General features: G+C 45.9%; 1 protein-coding gene across 1 annotated transcript in view; it reads right to left on the bottom strand.

Annotated features, from left to right (window-relative positions):
- LOC118380368 (zinc finger and BTB domain-containing protein 11-like) overlaps positions 1-19,984 on the bottom strand; it is a 36,413-nt gene extending 16,429 nt beyond the window's left edge. Inside the window, 3 exon segments of the mRNA XM_052525839.1 lie at positions 6,452-6,683; positions 15,972-16,219; positions 19,428-19,984. Coding sequence (XP_052381799.1) covers positions 6,452-6,683; positions 15,972-16,219; positions 19,428-19,737 — 790 coding nt within the window. The 5' untranslated portion in view covers positions 19,738-19,984.
- Between the last annotated feature and the right edge of the window lie 936 nt (positions 19,985-20,920).

Genomic DNA, 20,920 nt, shown 5'->3' with positions numbered 1-20,920 from the left:
CCTGGTGTCTGACCCCATCTGTCCCCATGCTAAATGATGTACTGGTGTCCCCTGGTGTCTGACCCCATCTGTCCACATGCTAAATGATGTACTGCTGTCCTCCTGGTGTCTGACCCCATGCTAAATGATGTGCTGCTGCCCTCCTGGTGTCTGACCCCATCTGACCCCATGCAAAATGATGTACTGCTGCCCTCCTGGTGTCTGACCCCATCTGACCCCATGCAAAATGATGTACTGCTGCCCTCCTGGTGTCTGACCCCATCTGACCCCATACTAAATGATGTACTGCTGTCCCCCAGGTGTCTGACCCCATGCTAAATGAAGTACTGCTGCCCTCCTGGTGTCTGACCCCATGCTAAATGATGTACAGCTGCCCTCCTGGTGTCTGACACCATCTGTCCCCATGCTAAATGATGTACAGCTGCCCTCCTGGTGTCTGACCCCATGCTAAATGATGTACTGCTGCCCTCCTGGTGTCTGACCCCATCTGTCCCCATGCTAAATGATGTACTGCTGCCCTCCTGGTGTCTGACCCCATCTGTCCCCATGCTAAATGATGTACTGCTGCCCTCCTGGTGTCTGACCCCATGGTAAATGATGTACTGCTGTCCCCCTGGTGTCTGACCCCATGCTAAATGATGTACTGCTGGCCTCCTGGTGTCTGACCCAATGCTAAATGATGTACTGTTGTCCTCCTGGTGTCTGACCCCATGCTAAATGATGTACTGTTGTCCTCCTGGTGTCTGACCCCATGCTAAATTATGTACTGTTGTCCTCCTGGTGTCTGACCCCATGCTAAATGATGTACTGCTGTCCCCCTGGTGTCTGACCCCATCTGTCCCCATGCTAAATGATATACTGGTGTCTGACCCCATCTGTCCCCATGCTAAATGATGTAATGCTGTCCTCCTGGTGTCTGACCCCATGCTAAATGATGTACTGCTGCCCTCCTGGCGTCTGACCCCATCTGTCCCCATGCTAAATGATGTACTGCTGTCCCCCTGGTGTCTGACCCCATCTGTCCCCATGCTAAATGATGTACTGGTGTCTGACCCCATCTGTCCCCATGCTAAATGATGTACTGGTGTCTGACCCAATCTGTCATAAAGCTAAATGAAGTAATGCTGCTCTCCTGGTGTCTGACCCCATGCTAAATGATGTACTGCTGCCCCCCTGGTGTCTGACCCCATGCTAAATGATGTACTGCTGTCCCCCTGGTGTCTGACCCCATCTGTCCCCATGCTAAATGATGTACTGCTGCCCTCCTGGTGTCTGACCCCATGCTAAATGATGTACTGCTGCCCTCCTGGTGTCTGACCCCATCTGTCCCCATGCTAAATGATGTACTGCTGTCCCCCTGGTGTCTGACCCCATCTGTCCCCATGCTAAATGATGTACTGCTGCCCTGGTCTGACCCCATGCTAAATGATGTACTGCTGCCCTCCTGGTGTCTGACCCCATCTGTCCCCATGCTAAATGATGTACTGCTGCCCTCCTGGTGTCTGACCCCATGCTAAATTATGTACTGCTGTCCCCTAGTGTCTGACCCCATGCTAAATGATGTACTGCTGCCCTCCTGGTGTCTGACCCCATCTAAATGAAGTACTGCCCCCATGCTAAATGATGTACTGCTGTCCCCCTGGTGTCTGACCCCATGCTAAATGATGTACTGCTGCCCTCCTGGTGTCTGACCCCATCTGTCCCCATGCTAAATGATGTACTGCTGCCCTCCTGGTGTCTGACCCCATCTGTACTGCTGTCCCCCTGGTGTCTGACCCCAAAATGATGTACTGCTGCCCTCCTGGTGTCTGACCCCATCTGACTCCATGCTCAATGATGATGTGCCCCCTGGTGTCTGACCCCATCTGACCCCATGCTAAATGATGTACTGCTGCCCTCCTGGTGTCTGACCCCATCTGTCCCCATGCTAAATTATGTGCTGCTGCCCTCCTGGTGTCTGACCCCATGCTAAATGATGTACTGCTGTCCCCTGGTGTCTGACCCCATGCTAAATGATGTACTGCTGCCCTCCTGGTGTCTGACCCCATCTGACTCCAAATGATGTACTGCTGCCCCCTGGTGTCTGACCCCATCTGTCCCCATGCTAAATTATGTGCTGCTGTCCTCCTGGTGTCTGACCCCATGCTAAATGATGTACTGCTGCCCTCCTGGTGTCTGACCCCATGCTAGATTATGTACTGCTGTCCTCCTGGTGTCTGACCCCATCTGTCTCCATGCTAAATGATGTACTGCTGTCCTCCTGGTGTCTGACCCCATGCTAAATGATGTACTGCTGCCCCCTGGTGTCTGACCCCATGCTAAATTATGTACTGCTGCCCTCCTGGTGTCTGTCCCCATGCTAAATGATGTACTGCTGTCCCCCTGGTGTCTGACCCCATCTGTCCCCATGCTAAATGATGTACTGGTGTCTGACCCCATCTGTCCCCATGCTAAATGATGTACTGGTGTCTGACCCAATCTGTCATAAAGCTAAATGAAGTAATGCTGCTCTCCTGGTGTCTGACCCCATGCTAAATGATGTACTGCTGCCCCCCTGGTGTCTGACCCCATGCTAAATGATGTACTGCTGTCCCCCTGGTGTCTGACCCCATCTGTCCCCATGCTAAATGATGTACTGGTGTCTGACCCCATCTGTCCCCATGCTAAATGATGTACTGCTGCCCTCCTGGTGTCTGACCCCATGCTAAATGATGTACTGCTGCCCTCCTGGTGTCTGACCCCATCTGTCCCCATGCTAAATGATGTACTGCTGCCCTCCTGGTGTCTGACCCCATGCTAAATGATGTACTGCTGCCCCTCCTGGTGTCTGACCCCATCTGTCCCCATGCTAAATGATGTACTGCTGTCCCCCTGGTGTCTGACCCCATCTGTCCCCATGCTAAATGATGTACTGCTGCCCTCCTGGTGTCTGACCCCATGCTAAATGATGTACTGCTGCCCTCCTGGTGTCTGACCCCATCTGTCCCCATGCTAAATGATGTACTGCTGCCCTCCTGGTGTCTGACCCCATGCTAAATGATGTACTGCTGCCCCCCTAGTGTCTGACCCCATGCTAAATGATGTACTGCTGCCCTCCTGGTGTCTGACCCCATGCTAAATGAAGTACTGCTGCCCTCCTGGTGTCTGACCCCATGCTAAATGATGTACTGCTGTCCCCCTGGTGTCTGACCCCATGCTAAATTATGTACTGCTGCCCTCCTGGTGTCTGACCCCATCTGTCCCCATGCTAAATTATGTACTGCTGCCCTCCTGGTGTCTGACCCCATGCTAAATTATGTACTGCTGCCCCCCTGGTGTCTGACCCCATGCTAAATGAAGTACTGCTGCCCCCTGGTGTCTGACCCCATCTGACTCCATGCTCAATGATGTACTGCTGCCCCCTGGTGTCTGTCTGACCCCATGCTAAATGATGTACTGCTGCCCTCCTGGTGTCTGACCCCATCTGTCCCCATGCTAAATTATGTGCTGCTGCCCTCCTGGTGTCTGACCCCATGCTAAATGATGTACTGCTGTCCCCCTGGTGTCTGACCCCATGCTAAATGATGTACTGCTGCCCTCCTGGTGTCTGACCCCATCTGACCCCATGCTAAATGATGTACTGCTGCCCTCCTGGTGTCTGTCCCCATCTGACCCCATGCTAAATGATGTACTGCTGCCCTCCTGGTGTCTGACCCCATGCTAAATGATGTACTGCTGCCCTCCTGGTGTCTGACCCCATGCTAAATTATGTACTGCTGCCCTCCTGGTGTCTGACCCCATCTGACCCCATGCTAAATGATGTACTGCTGCCCTCCTGGTGTCTGACCCCATCTGACCCCATGCTAAATGATGTACTGCTGCCCCCCTGGTGTCTGACCCCATGCTAAATTATGTACTGCTGCCCTCCTGGTGTCTGTCCCCATGCTAAATTATGTACTGCTGCCCTCCTGGCGTCTGACCCAATCTGACTCCATGCTAAATGATGTACTGCTGCCCTCCTGGTGTCTGACCCCATCTGACCCCATGCTAAATGATGTACTGCTGTCCTCCTGGTGTCTGACCCCATCTGACCCCATGCTAAATGATGTACTGCTGCCCTCCTGGTGTCTGTCCCCATCTGACCCCATGCTAAATGATGTACTGCTGCCCTCCTGGTGTCTGTCCCCATCTGACCCCATGCTAAATGATGTACTGCTGCCCTCCTGGTGTCTGTCCCCATGCTAAATGATGTACTGCTGCCCTCCTGGTGTCTGTCCCCATGTACTGCTGCCCTGTGGTGTCTGACCCCATCTGACTATCAAATGATGTACTGCTGCCCTCCTGGTGTCTGACCCCATCTGACCCCATACTAAAACATGTACTGCTGCCCTCCTGGTGTCTGTCCCCATGCTAAATGATGTACTGCTGCCCTCCTGGTGTCTGTCCCCATCTGACCCCATGCTAAATGATGTACTGCTGCCCTCCTGGTGTCTGACCCCATGCTAAATGATGTACTGCTGCCCTCCTGGTGTCTGTCCCCATGCTAAATGATGTACTGCTGTCCCCCTGGTGTCTGACCCCATGTGGTCCTGTGGTGTTTAGCAAGAGTATAGTGCTATCAACACCAAAGTTGTGGGTTCAAGTCCCACAGGGATCACATACTAAAACATATACACGATAAGTACACTACATGACCAAAAACCTGTGGACACCTGCACATCGAACATCTCATTCCAAAATCAGGGGCATTAATATGGAGTTGGTCCCCCCCTTTGCTGCTATAACAGCCTCCACTCTACTGGGAAGGCATTAATATGGAGTTGGTCCCCCCCTTTGCTGTTATAACAGCCTCCACTCTATCGGGAAGGCATTAATATGGAGTTGGTCCCCCCCTTTGCTGCTATAACAGCCTCCACTCTACTGGGAAGGCATTAATATGGAGTTGGTCCCCCCCTTTGCTGCTATAACAGCCTCCACTCTACTGGGAAGGCATTAATATGGAGTTGGTCCCCCCCTTTGCTGCTATAACAGCATTAACTCTACTGGGAAGGCATTAATATGGAGTTGGTCCCCCCCTTTGCTGCTATAACAGCATTAACTCTACTGGGAAGGCATTAATATGGAGTTGGTCCCCCCCTTTGCTGCTATAACAGCATTAACTCTACTGGGAAGGCATTAATATGGAGTTGGTCCCCCTTTGCTGCTATAACAGCCTCCACTCTACTGGGAAGGCATTAATATGGAGTTGGTCCCCCTTTGCTGCTATAACAGCCTCCACTATCGGGAAGGCATTAATATGGAGTTGGTCCCCCTTTGCTGTTATAACAGCCTCCACTCTATCGGGAAGGCTTTCCACTAGATGTTGGAACATTGCTGCTATAACAGCCTCCTCTCTTCTGGGAAGGCTTTCCACTAGATGTTAGAACATTGCTGCTATAACAGCCTCCACTCTACTGGGAAGGCTTTCCACTAGATGTTAGAACATTGCTGCTATAACAGCCTCCACTCAACTGGGAAGGCTTTCCACTAGATGTTAGAACATTGCTGCTATAACAGCCTCCACTCTTCTGGGAAGGCTTTCCACTAGATGTTGGAACATTGCTGCTATAACAGCCTCCACTCAACTGGGAAGGCTTTCCACTAGATGTTGGAACATTGCTGCTATAACAGCCTCCTCTCTTCTGGGAAGGCTTTCCACTAGATGTTGGAACATTGCTGTGGGGACTTGCTTCCATTCAGCCACAAGAGCATTAGTGAGGTCGGGCACTGATGTTGGGTGATTAGGCCTGGCTCATGGTCGGTGTTCCAATTCATCCCAAAGGTGTTCGATGGGGTTGAGGTCAGGGCTATGTGCAGGCCAGTCAAGTTCTTCCGATCTCGACAAACCATTTCTGTATGAACCTCGCTTTGTGCACGGGGGCATTGTCATACTGAAACAGGAACGCGCCTTCCCCAAACTGTTGCCACAAAATTGGAAGCACAGAATTGTCTAGAATGTTATTGTATGCTGTAGTGTTAAGATTTCCCTTCACTGGAACTAAGGGGCCCGAACCATGAAAAACAGCCCCAGACCATTATCCCTCCTCCACCAAACTTTACAGTTGGCACTATGCACTGGGGCAGGTAGCGTTCTCCTGGCATCCGCCAAACACAGATTCGTCCGTCGGACTGCCAGATGGTGAAGCGTCATTCATCACTGCAGAGAACGCGTTTCCACTGCTAAAGCGGCCAATAGCGGCGATCTTACCGGGGGAGACATTTGACAAACTGACTTGTTGGAAAGGTGACATCCTATGACGGTGCCACGTTGAAAGTCACTGAGCTCTTCCGTACGGGCCATTCTACTGCCAACGGAGATGGCATGGCTGTGTGCTCGATTTTATACATGTGGCTGAAATAGCCAAATCAACTCACTTGAAGGGGTGTCCACAAACTCTTGTATACATAGTGTACCTTTGAATACATGTCTCACCTGATAGGTCGACCACCGCTTCGTGACTGGACACAGCTCCCTTCTCTATAAACAGCTCGTTGAAGTAGTCGCTGCAGGCGGCCAGCACAGCCTTGTGGGCCCTGTGCTCCTCCCCCTCGATCAGCAGCGTGATGTCACAGAACTGGTTGTTGAGGCGCTGCTGGTTCAGCTTGTCCAGCATCGTCTGACCGTGTCTGGGAAGGTACTGCTTCACAACTCCCTTACTGTCCACCTGGATAGATAACACAGGAAGTCATGACTACCGTCCACCTGGATAGATAACACAGGAAGTCATGACTACCGTCCACCTGGATCGATAACACAGGAAGTCATGACTAGCGTCCACCTGGATAGATAACACAGGAAGTCATGACTACCGTCCACCTGGATAGATAACACAGGAAGTCATGACTACCGTCCACCTGGATAGATAACACAGGAAGTCATGACTACCGTCCACCTGGATAGATAACACAGGAAGTCATGACTAGCGTCCACCTGGATAGATAACACAGGAAGTCATGACTAGCGTCCACCTGGATAGATAACACAGGAAGTCATGACTACCGTCCACCTGGATAGATAACACAGGAAGTCATGACTACCGTCCACCTGGATAGATAACACAGGAAGTCATGACTACCGTCCACCTGGATAGATAACACAGGAAGTCATGACTAGCGTCCACCTGGATAGATAACACAGGAAGTCATGACTACCGTCCACCTGGATAGATAACACAGGAAGTCATGACTACCGTCCACCTGGATAGATAACACAGGAAGTCATGACTACCGTCCACCTGGATAGATAACACAGGAAGTCATGACTACCGTCCACCTGGATCGATAACACAGGAAGTCATGACTACCGTCCACCTGGATCGATAACACAGGAAGTCATGACTACCGTCCACCTGGATCGATAACACAGGAAGTCATGACTACCGTCCACCTGGATAGATAACACAGGAAGTCATGACAACCTGCAACACACTACAACTGTCTCGTCTTACTGTCCTCCTGCAACACACTACAACTGTCTCGTCTTACTGTCCTCCTGCAACACACTACAACTGTCTCGTCTTACTGTCCTCCTGCAACACACTACAACTGTCTCGTCTTACTGTCCTCCTGCAACACACTACAACTGTCTCGTCTTACTGTCCTCCTGCAACACACTACAACTGTCTCGTCTTACTGTCCTCCTGCAACACACTACAACTGTCTCGTCTTACTGTCCTCCTGCAACACACTACAACTGTCTCGTCTTACTGTCCTCCTGCAACAAGACATATTACAGAGGAACTTGATGTGATTAAAGCATTTAAGGCTGGGAAAACTCCAGTCCTGGATGGCATACCAGTGGGAAAACTCCAGTCCTGGATGGCATACCAGTGGGAAAACTCCAGTCCTGGATGGCATACCAGTGGGAAAACTCCAGTCCTGGATGGCATACCAGTGGGAAAACTCCAGTCCTGGATGGCATACCAGTGGGAAAACTCCAGTCCTGGATGGCATACCAGTGGGAAAACTCCAGTCCTGGATGGCATACCAGTGGGAAAACTCCAGTCCTGGATGGCATACCAGTGGGAAAACTCCAGTCCTGGATGGCATACCAGTGGGAAAACTCCAGTCCTGGATGGCATACCAGTGGGAAAACTCCAGTCCTGGATGACATACCAGTGGGAAAACTCCAGTCCTGGATGACATACCAGTGGGAAAACTCCAGTCCTGGATGGCATACCAGTGGGAAAACTCCAGTCCTGGATGGCATACCAGTGGGAAAACTCCAGTCCTGGATGACATACCAGTGGGAAAACTCCAGTCCTGGATGACATACCAGTGGGAAAACTCCAGTCCTGGATGACATACCAGTGGGAAAACTCCAGTCCTGGATGACATACCAGTGGGAAAACTCCAGTCCTGGATGACATACCAGTGGGAAAACTCCAGTCCTGGATGGCATACCAGTGGGAAAACTCCAGTCCTGGATGGCATACCAGTGGGAAAACTCCAGGGCTGGATGACATACCAGTGGGAAAACTCCAGTCCTGGATGGCATACCAGTGGGAAAACTCCAGTCCTGGATGGCATACCAGTGGGAAAACTCCAGTCCTGGATGGCATACCAGTGGGAAAACTCCAGTCCTGGATGGCATACCAGTGGGAAAACTCCAGTCCTGGATGACATACCAGTGGGAAAACTCCAGTCCTGGATGGCATACCAGTGGGAAAACTCCAGTCCTGGATGGCATACCAGTGGGAAAACTCCAGTCCTGGATGACATACCAGTGGGAAAACTCCAGTCCTGGATGACATACCAGTGGGAAAACTCCAGTCCTGGATGACATACCAGTGGGAAAACTCCAGTCCTGGATGACATACCAGTGGGAAAACTCCAGTCCTGGATGGCATACCAGTGGGAAAACTCCAGTCCTGGATGACATACCAGTGGGAAAACTCCAGTCCTGGATGGCATACCAGTGGGAAAACTCCAGTCCTGGATGACATACCAGTGGGAAAACTCCAGTCCTGGATGACATACCAGTGGGAAAACTCCAGTCCTGGATGGCATACCAGTGGGAAAACTCCAGTCCTGGATGGCATACCAGTGGGAAAACTCCAGTCCTGGATGGCATACCAGTGGGAAAACTCCAGTCCTGGATGGCATACCAGTGGGAAAACTCCAGTCCTGGATGACATACCAGTGGGAAAACTCCAGTCCTGGATGGCATACCAGTGGGAAAACTCCAGTCCTGGATGGCATACCAGTGGGAAAACTCCAGTCCTGGATGGCATACCAGTGGGAAAACTCCAGTCCTGGATGGCATACCAGTGGGAAAACTCCAGTCCTGGATGGCATACCAGTGGGAAAACTCCAGTCCTGGATGGCATACCAGTGGGAAAACTCCAGTCCTGGATGGCATACCAGTGGGAAAACTCCAGTGCTGGATGGCATACCAGTGGGAAAACTCCAGGGCTGGATGGCATACCAGTGGGAAAACTCCAGGGCTGGATGGCATACCAGTGGGAAAACTCCAGTCCTGGATGGCATACCAGTGGGAAAACTCCAGTCCTGGATGTCACATGACAGTTTACCCTGATGAACTCTTTAATCACATGACAGTTGACCCTGATGAACTCTTTAGTCACATGACAGTTGACCCTGATGAACTCTTTAGTCACATGACAGTTGAAACAGGACCCAGGTGGTGTATATATAAGATCATCCATTTAAACAAATGGGGGCCTCTTACTTCAGTGTTTGATGCAAAGTCTGGCTATTTTTAAAAAAGAAAATATTATTCATCCTAAGGCGGTTTTTTATATATAAATGACCCTGATGAACTCTTTAGTCACATGACAGTTGACCCTGATGAACTCTTTAGTCACATGACAGTTGACCCTGATGAACTCTTTAGTCACATGACAGTTTACCCTGATGAACTCTTTAGTCATATCAGTTGACCCTGATGAACTCTTTAGTCATATCAGTTGACCCTGATGAACTCTTTAGTCATATCACAGTTGACCCTGATGAACTCTTTAGTCACATGACAGTTGACCCTGATGAACTCTTTAGTCACATGACAGTTGACCCTGATGAACTCTTTAGTCACATGACAGTTTACCCTGATGAACTCTTTAGTCACATGACAGTTTACCCTGATGAACTCTTTAGTCATATCACAGTTTACCCTGATGAACTCTTTAGTCATATCACAGTTGACCCTGATGAACTCTTTAGTCACATGACAGTTGACCCTGATGAACTCTTTAGTCACATGACAGTTGACCCTGATGAACTCTTTTGTCATATCAGTTTACCCTGATGAACTCTTTAGTCATATCACAGTTTACCCTGATGAACTCTTTAGTCATATCACAGTTTACCCTGATGAACTCTTTAGTCATATCACAGTTTACCCTGATGAACTCTTTAGTCACATGACAGTTGACCCTGATGAACTCTTTAGTCACATGACAGTTGACCCTGATGAACTCTTTTGTCATATCAGTTTACCCTGATGAACTCTTTAGTCATATCACAGTTTACCCTGATGAACTCTTTAGTCATATCACAGTTTACCCTGATGAACTCTTTAGTCATATCACAGTTTACCTGTTTGCTTATGGCTTTGCCGACACCTACTTTATAAATATGAACAAAAAATATTCCATTTTAATTGCAAATGCAAGCCAGACAAAATTAAAAGGGCCTATTTATATAATGAATATGAATTCGGAGGGCAGAAATGATTAAATATTAAAGCATTAAAATTCTCACTAAAGGCTTCAGTCATACAAAAATGATACTTAACTCCAAACTGGTTCTCTAGTCAATTAGTAAGAATGGCCTTTCCCCTTTAGTCAGGTTACAACCTCTCCCTTTAGTCAGGTTACAACCTCTCCCTTTAGTCAGGTTACAACCTCTCCCTTTAGTCAGGTTACAACCTCTCCCTTTAGTCAGGTTACAACCTCTCCCTTTAGTCAGGTTACAACCTCTCCCTTTAGTCAGGTTACAACCTCTCCCTTTAGTCAGGTTACAACCTCTCCCTTTAGTCAGGTTACAACCTCTCCCTTTAGTCAGGTTACAACCTCTCCCTTTACAACACCCAATTTTTCAGTTTTTGGTTTGTTAAAAAAGTTTGAAATATCCAATAAATGTCGTTCCACTTCATGATTGTGTCCCACGTGTTGATTCTTCACAAAAAAATACAGTTTTATATCTTTATGTTTGAAGCCTGAAATGTGGCAAAAGGTCGCAAAGTTCAAGGGGGCCGAATACTTTCGCAAGGCACTGTATAATAGGTAATAACTTTAGCAAAAATGTTTATCTTTAACTTACAATCTATAGAAGGTATGAGAATAGAAAGGTTCAGTACTTTTGTGAAACATCACAGCTGAAAAATATATGGCAAATAGAAATCCAAAATGGATAGGACTGGATGGTGTTGAGAGAAAGATGGGAGGGGTTGAATGGAGCTGAAGGGTGGGACTGGATGGTGTTGAGAGAAAGATGGGAGGGGTTGAATGGAGCTGAAGGGTGGGACTGGATGGTGTTGAGAGATAGATGGGAGGGGTTGAATGGAGCTGAAGGGACTGGATGGTGTTGAGAGATAGATGGGAGGGGTTGAATGGAGCTGAAGGGACTGGATGGTGTTCAGAGATAGATGGGAGGGTTGAATGGAGCTGAAGGGACTGGATGGTGTTGAGAGATAGATGGGAGGGGTTGAATGGAGCTGAAGGGTGGATGGACTGGATGATGTTGAGAGATAGATGGGAGGGGTTGAATGGAGCTGAAGGGTGGGACTGGATGGTGTTCAGAGATAGATGGGAGGTGTTGAATGGAGCTGAAGGGTGGGACTGGATGATGTTGAGAGATAGATGGGAGGGGTTGAATGGAGCAGAAGGGTGGGACTGGATGGTGTTGAGAGAGATGGGAGGGGTTGAATGGAGCTGAAGGGACTGGATGATGTTGAGAGATAGATGGGAGGGCTTGAATGGAGCTGAAGGGTGGGACTAATAACAACAAGATAACCAATGTAAAACATACAGGGTCTGTCAAATGTATATATGTTCAGAAATGTTGTGAAATAGCACAGTTACAAATAGAAATCAAACTGGATGGAAATCAGAAATAGAGGAAGGACTAAAAACAAACTAAATTCAACTATTGTAAAATAGTGTGTCTGTAAAATGTGTATAGTATGTATAAAATGAAGCCTGTGTGTTATTGCTGGGGGAAGGGTGGTAGAGTTTGGGGAATTATAAAGGTTGATTCCTAAAATAAAGTGTGAAAAAAATATATATATATATAAAACCACTGGTTCTCAGGCTTGTATTTCCTACTCTACTTTCTCTCCAAGTTACAAAGGAGTTTCATGTATGTTGATTTGTTTGCTTATTCTGCTAATACATACCCATAGTACATTACTTTATATATATAAATCACATGCACAGTTGAAGTCAGAAGTTTACATACACCTTCGTCAAAAACATTTAAACTCAGTTTCACAATTCTTGACATTTAATCCCCTGTAAAAATCCCCTGTTTTAGGTCAGTTAGAATCACCACTTTATTTTAAGAATGTGAAATGTCAGAATAATAGTAGAGAGAATTAATTATTTCAGCTTTTATTTCATTCATCACATTCCCAGCGGGTCAGAAGTTTACATACACTCAATTAGTATTTGGTAGCATTGCCTTTAAATTGTTTAACTCGGGTCAAACGTTTTGGGTAGCCTTCCACAAGCTTCCCACAATAATTTTGGCCCATTCCTCCTGACAGAGCTGGAGAAACTGAATCAGGTTTGTAGGCCTACTTGCTCGCATACTTTTTCAGTTCTGCTCACAAATTTTCTATAGGATTGAGGTCAGGGCTTTGTAATGGCCACTCTAGTAACTTGACTTTGTTGTCCTTAAGCCAAGCTTTAACTTCCTGACTGATGTCGTGAGATGTTGCATCAAAATATCCACATAATTTTCCTTTCCTCATGATGTCATCCATTTTGTGAAGTGCACCAGTCCCTCCTGCAGCAAAGCACCCCCACAACATGATGCTGCCACCCCCGTACTTCACGGTTGGGAAGATGTTCTTCGGCTTGCAAGCCTCCCCCTTTTTCCTCCAAACATAACGAATGGTCATTATGGCCAAACAGTTTTTGTTTCATCAGACCAGGGGACTTTTCCTGTTGTTCTGGGATTGATTTGCACTTTTCTCACCAAATTACGTTCATCTCTAGGAGACAGAACGCATCTCCTTCCTGAGCAGTATGACGGCTGCGTGGTCCCATGGTGTTTATACTTACGTACTGTTGTTTGTACAGATGAACGTGGTACCTTCAGGCGTTTGGAAATTGCTCCCAAGGATGAACCAGACTTGTGGAGGTCTACCATTTTTTTCTGAGGTCTTGGCTGATTTATCCAGATTTTCACATGATGTCAAGCAAAGAAGCACTGAGTTTGAAGGTAGGCCTTGAAATACATCCACAGGTACACCTCCAATATACTCAAATGATGTCAATTAGCCTATCAGAAGCTTCTAAAGCCATGACATCACTTTCTGGAATTTTCCAAGCTGTTTAAAGGCACAGTCAACTTAATGTATGTAAACTTCTGACCCACTGGAATAGTGATACAGTGAATTATAAGTGAAATAATCTGTCTGTAAACAATTGTTGGAAAAATGACTTGCGTCATACACAAAGTAGATGTCCTCACCGACTTGCCAAAACTATAGTTTGTTAACAAGACATTTGTGGTGGAAATGATGCAGACAATTACATTGGTGGAAGAAACCACTGTCCTACTTAGTCAACACGCACTGTCCTACTTAGTCAACACGCACTGTCCTACTTAGTCAACACGCACTGTCCTACTTAGTCAACACGCACTGTCCTACTTAGTCAACACGCACTGTCCTACTTAGTCAACACGCACTGTCCTACTTAGTCAACACGCACTGTCCTACTTAGTCAACACGCACTGTCCTACTTAGTCAACACGCACTGTCCTACTTAGTCAACACGCACTGTCCTACTTAGTCAACACGCACTGTCCTACTTAGTCAACACGCACTGTCCTACTTAGTCAACACGCACTGTCCTACTTAGTCAACACGCACTGTCCTACTTAGTCAACACGCACTGTCCTACTTAGTCAACACGCACTGTCCTACTTAGTTCAGATACGTTAACACGCACTGTCCTACTTAGTTCAGATACGTTAACACGCACTGTCCTACTTAGTCAACACGCACTACTTAGTTAACACGCACTGTCCTACTTAGTTAACACGCACTGTCCTACTTAGTTCAGATACATTAACACGCACTGTCCTACTTAGTTAACATGCACTGTCCTACTTAGTTCACTTACATTAACACGCACTGTCCTACTTAGTTAACATGCACTGTCCTACTTAGTTCAGTTACATTAACACGCACTGTCCTACTTAGTTAACATGCACTGTCCTACTTAGTTAACATGCACTGTCCTACTTAGTTAACACGCACTGTCCTACTTAGTTAACACGCACTGTCCTACTTAGTTAACACGCACTGTCCTACTTAGTTAACACGCACTGTCCTACTTAGTTAACACGCACTGTCCTACTTAGTTAACACGCACTGTCCTACTTAGTTAACACGCACTGTTCTACTTAGTTAACAGTTACATTAACACGCACTGTCCTACTGAGTTAACACGCACTGTCCTACTTAGTTCAGATACGTTAACACGCACTGTCCTACTTAGTTCAGATACGTTAACACGCACTGTCCTACTTAGTTCAGATACGTTAACACGCACTGTCCTACTTAGTTCAGATACGTTAACACGCACTGTCCTACTTAGTTCAGATACGTTAACACGCACTGTCCTACTTAGTTCAGATACGTTAACATGCACTGTTCTACTTAGTTAACATGCACTGTCCTACTTAGTTCAGTCACATTAACACGCACTGTCCTACTTAGTTCAGTCATGTTTACATGCACTGTCCTACTTAGTTCAGTCATGTTTACATGCACTGTCCTACTTAGTTCAGATACGTTAACACGCACTGTCCTACTTAGTTCAGATACGTTAACATGCACTGTCCTACTTAGTTCAGATACGTTAACATGCACTGTCCTACTTAGTTCAGGCATGTTAACATGCACTGTCCTACTTAGTTAACATGCACTAGCCTACTTAGTTAACATGCACGGTCCTACTTAGTTCAGTTATGTTAACATGCACTGTCCTACTTAGTTCAGGCATGTTAACATGCACTGTCCTACTTAGTTCAGGCATGTTAACATGCACTGTCCTACTTAGTTCAGGCATGTTAACATGCACTGTCCTACTTAGTTCAGTCATGTTAACATGCACTGTCCTACTTAGTTCAGTCATGGTTACATGCACTGTCCTACTTAGTTAACATGCACTGTCCTACTTAGTTCAGTCATGTTTACATGCACTGTCCTACTTAGTTCAGTCATGTTAACATGCACTGTCCTACTTAGTTCAGTTAACATGCACTGTCCTACTTAGTTCAGTCATGTTAACATGCACTGTCCTACTTAGTTAACATGCGCTGTCCTACTTAGTTCAGGCATGTTAACATGCACTGTCCTACTTAGTTCAGTCATGTTAACATGCACTGTCCTACTTAGTTCAGTCATGTTAACATGCACTGTCCTACTTAGTTAACATGCACTGTCCTACTTAGTTCAGTCATGTTTACATGCACTGTCCTACTTAGTTCAGTCATGTTAACATGCACTGTCCTACTTAGTTCAGTCATGTTAACATGCACTGTCCTACTTAGTTCAGGCATGTTAACATGCACTGTCCTACTTAGTTAACATGCGCTGTCCTACTTAGTTCAGTCATGTTAACATGCACTGTCCTACTTAGTTCAGTCATGTTAACATGCACTGTCCTACTTAGTTCAGTAATGTTTCTTGTTAATTGACAATAGATGACTATATTACATTGAAGTGATAAGGCTACAAATTCAGCACCACTTACAAAGACCAGTTCGTGTTTGGCTGTTTTGGGGCTCCGGGTCTTGTGATGGACGGAAGTCACAAAGTCCATCTCGTCGTCTCCCTCCTCCTCCTCCTCTTCCTCGCTGGCTGGGGTTGTGACCCTCCTGGGTCTCCCTGGTCGGCCAACCAGCCTGGGTCCGGTATCGTCCTCCGATAGCCCCCTCCGGTCCTGTCTGTTCTGACACAGACTACATTGTCTCATGTAGCCCTTCACCTGCTTCAGGATACCTGATAGACACACAGGATTAAATCACATTGCAAAATGTATTACCAATGAACAGTGTGCATATACACACACTAGCTGCAGTTGCTAGACCCCGTAGCACTCACTTCCGTCATCATGAAATACTTTGAGGGACTAGTCAAGGATCATATCACCTCTACCTTACCCGACACCCTAGACCCACTTCAATTTGCTTACCGCCCCAATAGTTCCACAGGCGACGCAATCTCAACCACACTGCCCTAACCCATCTGGACAAGAGGAATACCTATGTGAGAATGCTGTTCATTGATTACAGCTTAGCATTTAACACCATAGTACCCTCCAAACTCATCATCAAGCTCAAGACCCTGGGTCTCGACCCCGCCCTGTGCAACTGGGTACTGGACTTCCTGACGGACCGCCCCCAGGTGGTGAGGGTAGGTAACAACATCTCCACCCCACTGATCCTCAACACTGGGGCCCCAAAAGGGTGCGTTCTGAGCCCTCTCCTGTACTCCCTGTTCACCCATGACTGCATGGCCACGCACGCCTCCAACTCAATCATCAAGTTTGCAGACGACACAACAGTGGTAGGCTTGATTACCAACAACGACGAGACGGCCTACAGGGAGGAGGTGAAGACCCTCGGAGTGTGGTGTCAGGAAAATAACCTCACACTCAACGTCAACAAAACTAAGGAGATGATTGTGGACTTCAGGAAACAGCAGAGGGAATACCCCCTATCCACATCGACGGAACAGTAGTGGAGAGGGTAGCTAGTTTTAAGTTCCTCGGCATACACATCACAGACAAACTGAATTGGTCCACCCACCCGCACAGCAGCGCCTCTTCAACCTCAGGAGGCTGAAGAAATTCGGCTTGTCACCAAAAGCACTCACAAACTTCTACAGATGCACAATCGAGAGCATCCTGTCGGGCTGTATCACCGCCTGGTACGGCAACTGCTCCGCCCTCAACCGTAAGGCTCTCCAGAGTAGAGGTCGACCGATTATGATTTTTTCAACAGCGATACCGATTATTGGAGGACCAAAAAATCTGATTAATCAGACATTTTATTTGTTTATTTGTAATAATGACAATTACAACAATACTGAATGAACACTTGTTTTAACTTAATATAATACATCAATAAAATCTATTTAGCCTCAAATAAATAATGAAAGATGTTCAATTTTGTTTAAATAATGCAAAAACTAAGTGTTGGAGAAGAAAGTAAAAGTGCAATATGTGCCATGTCAGAAAGCTAACGTTTTAGTTCCTTGCTGAGAACATGAGAACATATGAAAGCTTGTGGTTCCATTTAACATGAGTCTTCAATATTCCCAGGTAAGAAGTTTTAGGTTGTAGTTAATATAGTATTTATAGGACTATTTCCCTCTTTACCATTTGTATTTCATTAACCTTTGACTATTGGATGTTCTTATAGGCACTTTAGTATTGCCAGTGTAACAGTATAGCTTCCGTCCCTCTCCTCGCTCCTCCCTGGGGTCGAACCTGCAACACATCGACAACAGACACCATCGAAGCAGCGTTACCCATGCAGAGCAAGAGGAACAACCACTAGAAGGCTCAGAGCGAGTGACGTTTGAAACACTATTAGCGCGCGCTAACTAGCCAGCCATTTCACTTCGGTTACACCAGCTTCATCTCGGGGAATTGATAGGCTTGAAATCATAAACAGTGCAGTGCTTGACGCACAATGAAGAGCCGCTGGCAAAACGCACAAAAGTGCTGTTTGAATGAATGTTTAGTTAACGACACTAGTAATTCATGTTTAGCGTGTTTGTAATATCATATTAAACTTATCTTGTTTTTTTATCATCAATCATAATCACTAGTTTAATGCTAGCTAGCAACTTACCTTGGCTTACTGCATTCGTGTAACAGGCAGTCTCCTTGTGGAGTGCAACGAGAGAGAGGCAGGTCATTATTGCGTTGGACTAGTTAACTGTAAGGTTGCAAGATTGGATCCCCCGAGCTGACACGGTGAAAATCTGTCGTTCTGCCCCTGAACGAGGCACCGTTCCTAGGCCGTCATTGAAAATAAGAATGTGTTCTTAACTGACTTGCCTAGTTAAATAAAGGTTTAAAAAAATAAATGTATATATTTTTTATTCAGCAAATTGCCGGCCAAAAATACAGATTTCCGATTGTTATGAAAACTTGTTATGAAAACTTGAAATCGGACCTAATTACATCGGCCATTCCGATTAATCGGTGAGGTCTGCACCACGCATCACCGGGGGCAGGACACCTACCCTCCAGGACACCTACACCACCCGATGTTACAGGAAGGCCATAAAGATCATCAAGGACATCAACCACCCGAGCCACTGCCTGTTCACCCCGCTATCATCCAGAAGGCGAGGTCAGTACAGGTGCATCAAAGCTGGGACCGAGAGACTGAAAAACTACTTCTATCTCAAGGCCATCAGACTGTTAAACAGCCACCACTAACATTGAGTGGCTGCTGCCAACACACTGACATGACTCAACTCCATCCACTTTAATGATGGAAATGAAATGAAAATGTATCACTAGCCACTTTAAACAATGCCACTTAATATAATGTTTACATACCCTACATTACTCATCTCATATGTATATATACTGTACTCTATACCATCTACTGTTTGTATCCTCTGGATAAGAGCGTCTGCTAAATGACTTAAATGTAAATGTAAATGTATGGATCTTTGCCTATGCTTTATGTACCATCACTCATCTCATATATCTTTATGTACATATTCTTTATCCCTTTACACTTGAAGTTATTACTGCATTTTGGAACTAGAAGCATTTCGCTACATTAACATCTGCTAACCATGTGTATGTGACAAATAAAATTGGATTTGATTTGATTTATGTGACAAATAACATTTGATTTGACATTCATTATTATGGTGCATTAGTACTGCTCTCATCACATTAATAAAAAATTTGATTCATTTAAGGACTAACTTCTGGTTTTGAAAGATGTTGAGCATGAATGTGGAGAGATTTGCATAATATTTGAATATTGATGAGTGGCGTGTGTTGACAAGCATGCCCTGCATTGACCAATCAAACACTGGTTAGCTATCTCGCAAGCCACAGATAAACTGTTAGGTAAGACTGTCAACTGGTGTTTTGTTTTACGCATGTTCTCAGGCCCGGATAAAATAAAATAAATGGTTGCCAGTTCATTTTAGCAGTTTTATGCTATTTTACCTCTCCACCAATACTTCTGAGAAATTGATTCCCAAGTGTGATGCTGGTTGAGGTGCTCTCCTCCGGCCACAATGTGTGACTCGTCGATAAGTTCCTTCCTCCGTCCTGCCTGCAACACCACTTCCAACTCGGTGAATTCATCCAGGCCCTTCTGCCTTCTCTGGTAGTACAGTGTGCCATTCCGCACGACATAGCAAGCGGCTGCTTTACGTATCTTTCTTTTAGTATTGCCATGTGTCCCCGGTGCGTACGGCTCCCGCTCGTCGGACAGATAACGTCTGATGGCTAAGTAGCTTTCCTCGCACGACATAACCTTAATTATCCGTGCGCACAACACAAATTACGATATTTATTTCGAAAAAAAATATCCTCTTCGAACTTTTAATATTAAACGGATTTTTTAAATCCGTTTTAAAGTACTACATAGTATAAATAAAGCGATATAAATACAATATTTCGGGTAATTTCGAAGTGGGAACGCAGTTCTTGAACGTGAGGGGTGGACTTGCATGAACAGACAAAATGGCTGCTGCACAACCGGATGTTGCGTAAGCAATGGCGGAAGATGGAGAAATTATATTAGACCTTGCTATATGTACCTTTCTGACCACAAGAGGGCGCAATGTTTCAAGAAACCACAAGAAACTGGGCTATAATCTCTTTTCCATGCGCTTTAAAGATTCACGATTTATAAGCTAATATTCTTCTAGTGTAATTGTTTTTTTTATTATGCATATTTCCATAATTTTCTATTTGGCATATTTCAATGGATAATGGTATTAAGAAAACCTTGACTCTTTTACTTGTTGGAATAAAGTACAAAAATCCACAATGTCAATTCAGAAACGGTTAGTGATCCGGTATCCTTGGGATGTCCCTACCCTAAACTCTACCCTAACCTTAACCCTTACCTCAACCATTTTAAATGTAAACTTCAATGGGGTGACGTCAGAGTTGGGTCGTCCCAATTGGATCCTGTTTAGATTTTTTCATTCAGTAACAGCAATGTAATGACCTTCCTCTTATAACCCTTTCATCCAGTAGGTGTTCCCAGGTGACTGGCAGGTGCCAGTGTGTGTGGTGTCAAACTCCACAGTTACCAGTGCCACTATGCATCGTGCCCTTCAGATTCCCTCCAAGGAAGGACATCATAGGTAAAGGTTAGGAGCAGGCAGATCATTTAGGAGTAAGGGTGGATTTTTCTGGGAGATTTGAGTATATTACATTACTAATTAACATTATCCTTTACCACAAACACAAAAGTAATCTTATTAGCCCATAGGTCGTTCCACAAAGAGTACCTTCTGCATCCCTTTGAGATCTTAAGTAGGAATTCTGCACCAATATTGAATTAAACCCTGTTATATTAAAAGAAGTGCCCTTTAATATAGACCACATGGAGAACTCAATAAGTCAGCATTCAGCAACCCCTTGTCACATTCTAGGAAGATTTTAAAAGGCTCTTGACTCCAACATTTCTCCATGTTTCATCA

The sequence above is a fragment of the Oncorhynchus keta genome, chromosome 1, assembly GCF_023373465.1.
Source record: "Oncorhynchus keta strain PuntledgeMale-10-30-2019 chromosome 1, Oket_V2, whole genome shotgun sequence".
Taxonomy (NCBI): Eukaryota; Metazoa; Chordata; class Actinopteri; order Salmoniformes; family Salmonidae; genus Oncorhynchus; species Oncorhynchus keta.
This window is presented reverse-complemented; position numbering and strand designations above follow the sequence as displayed.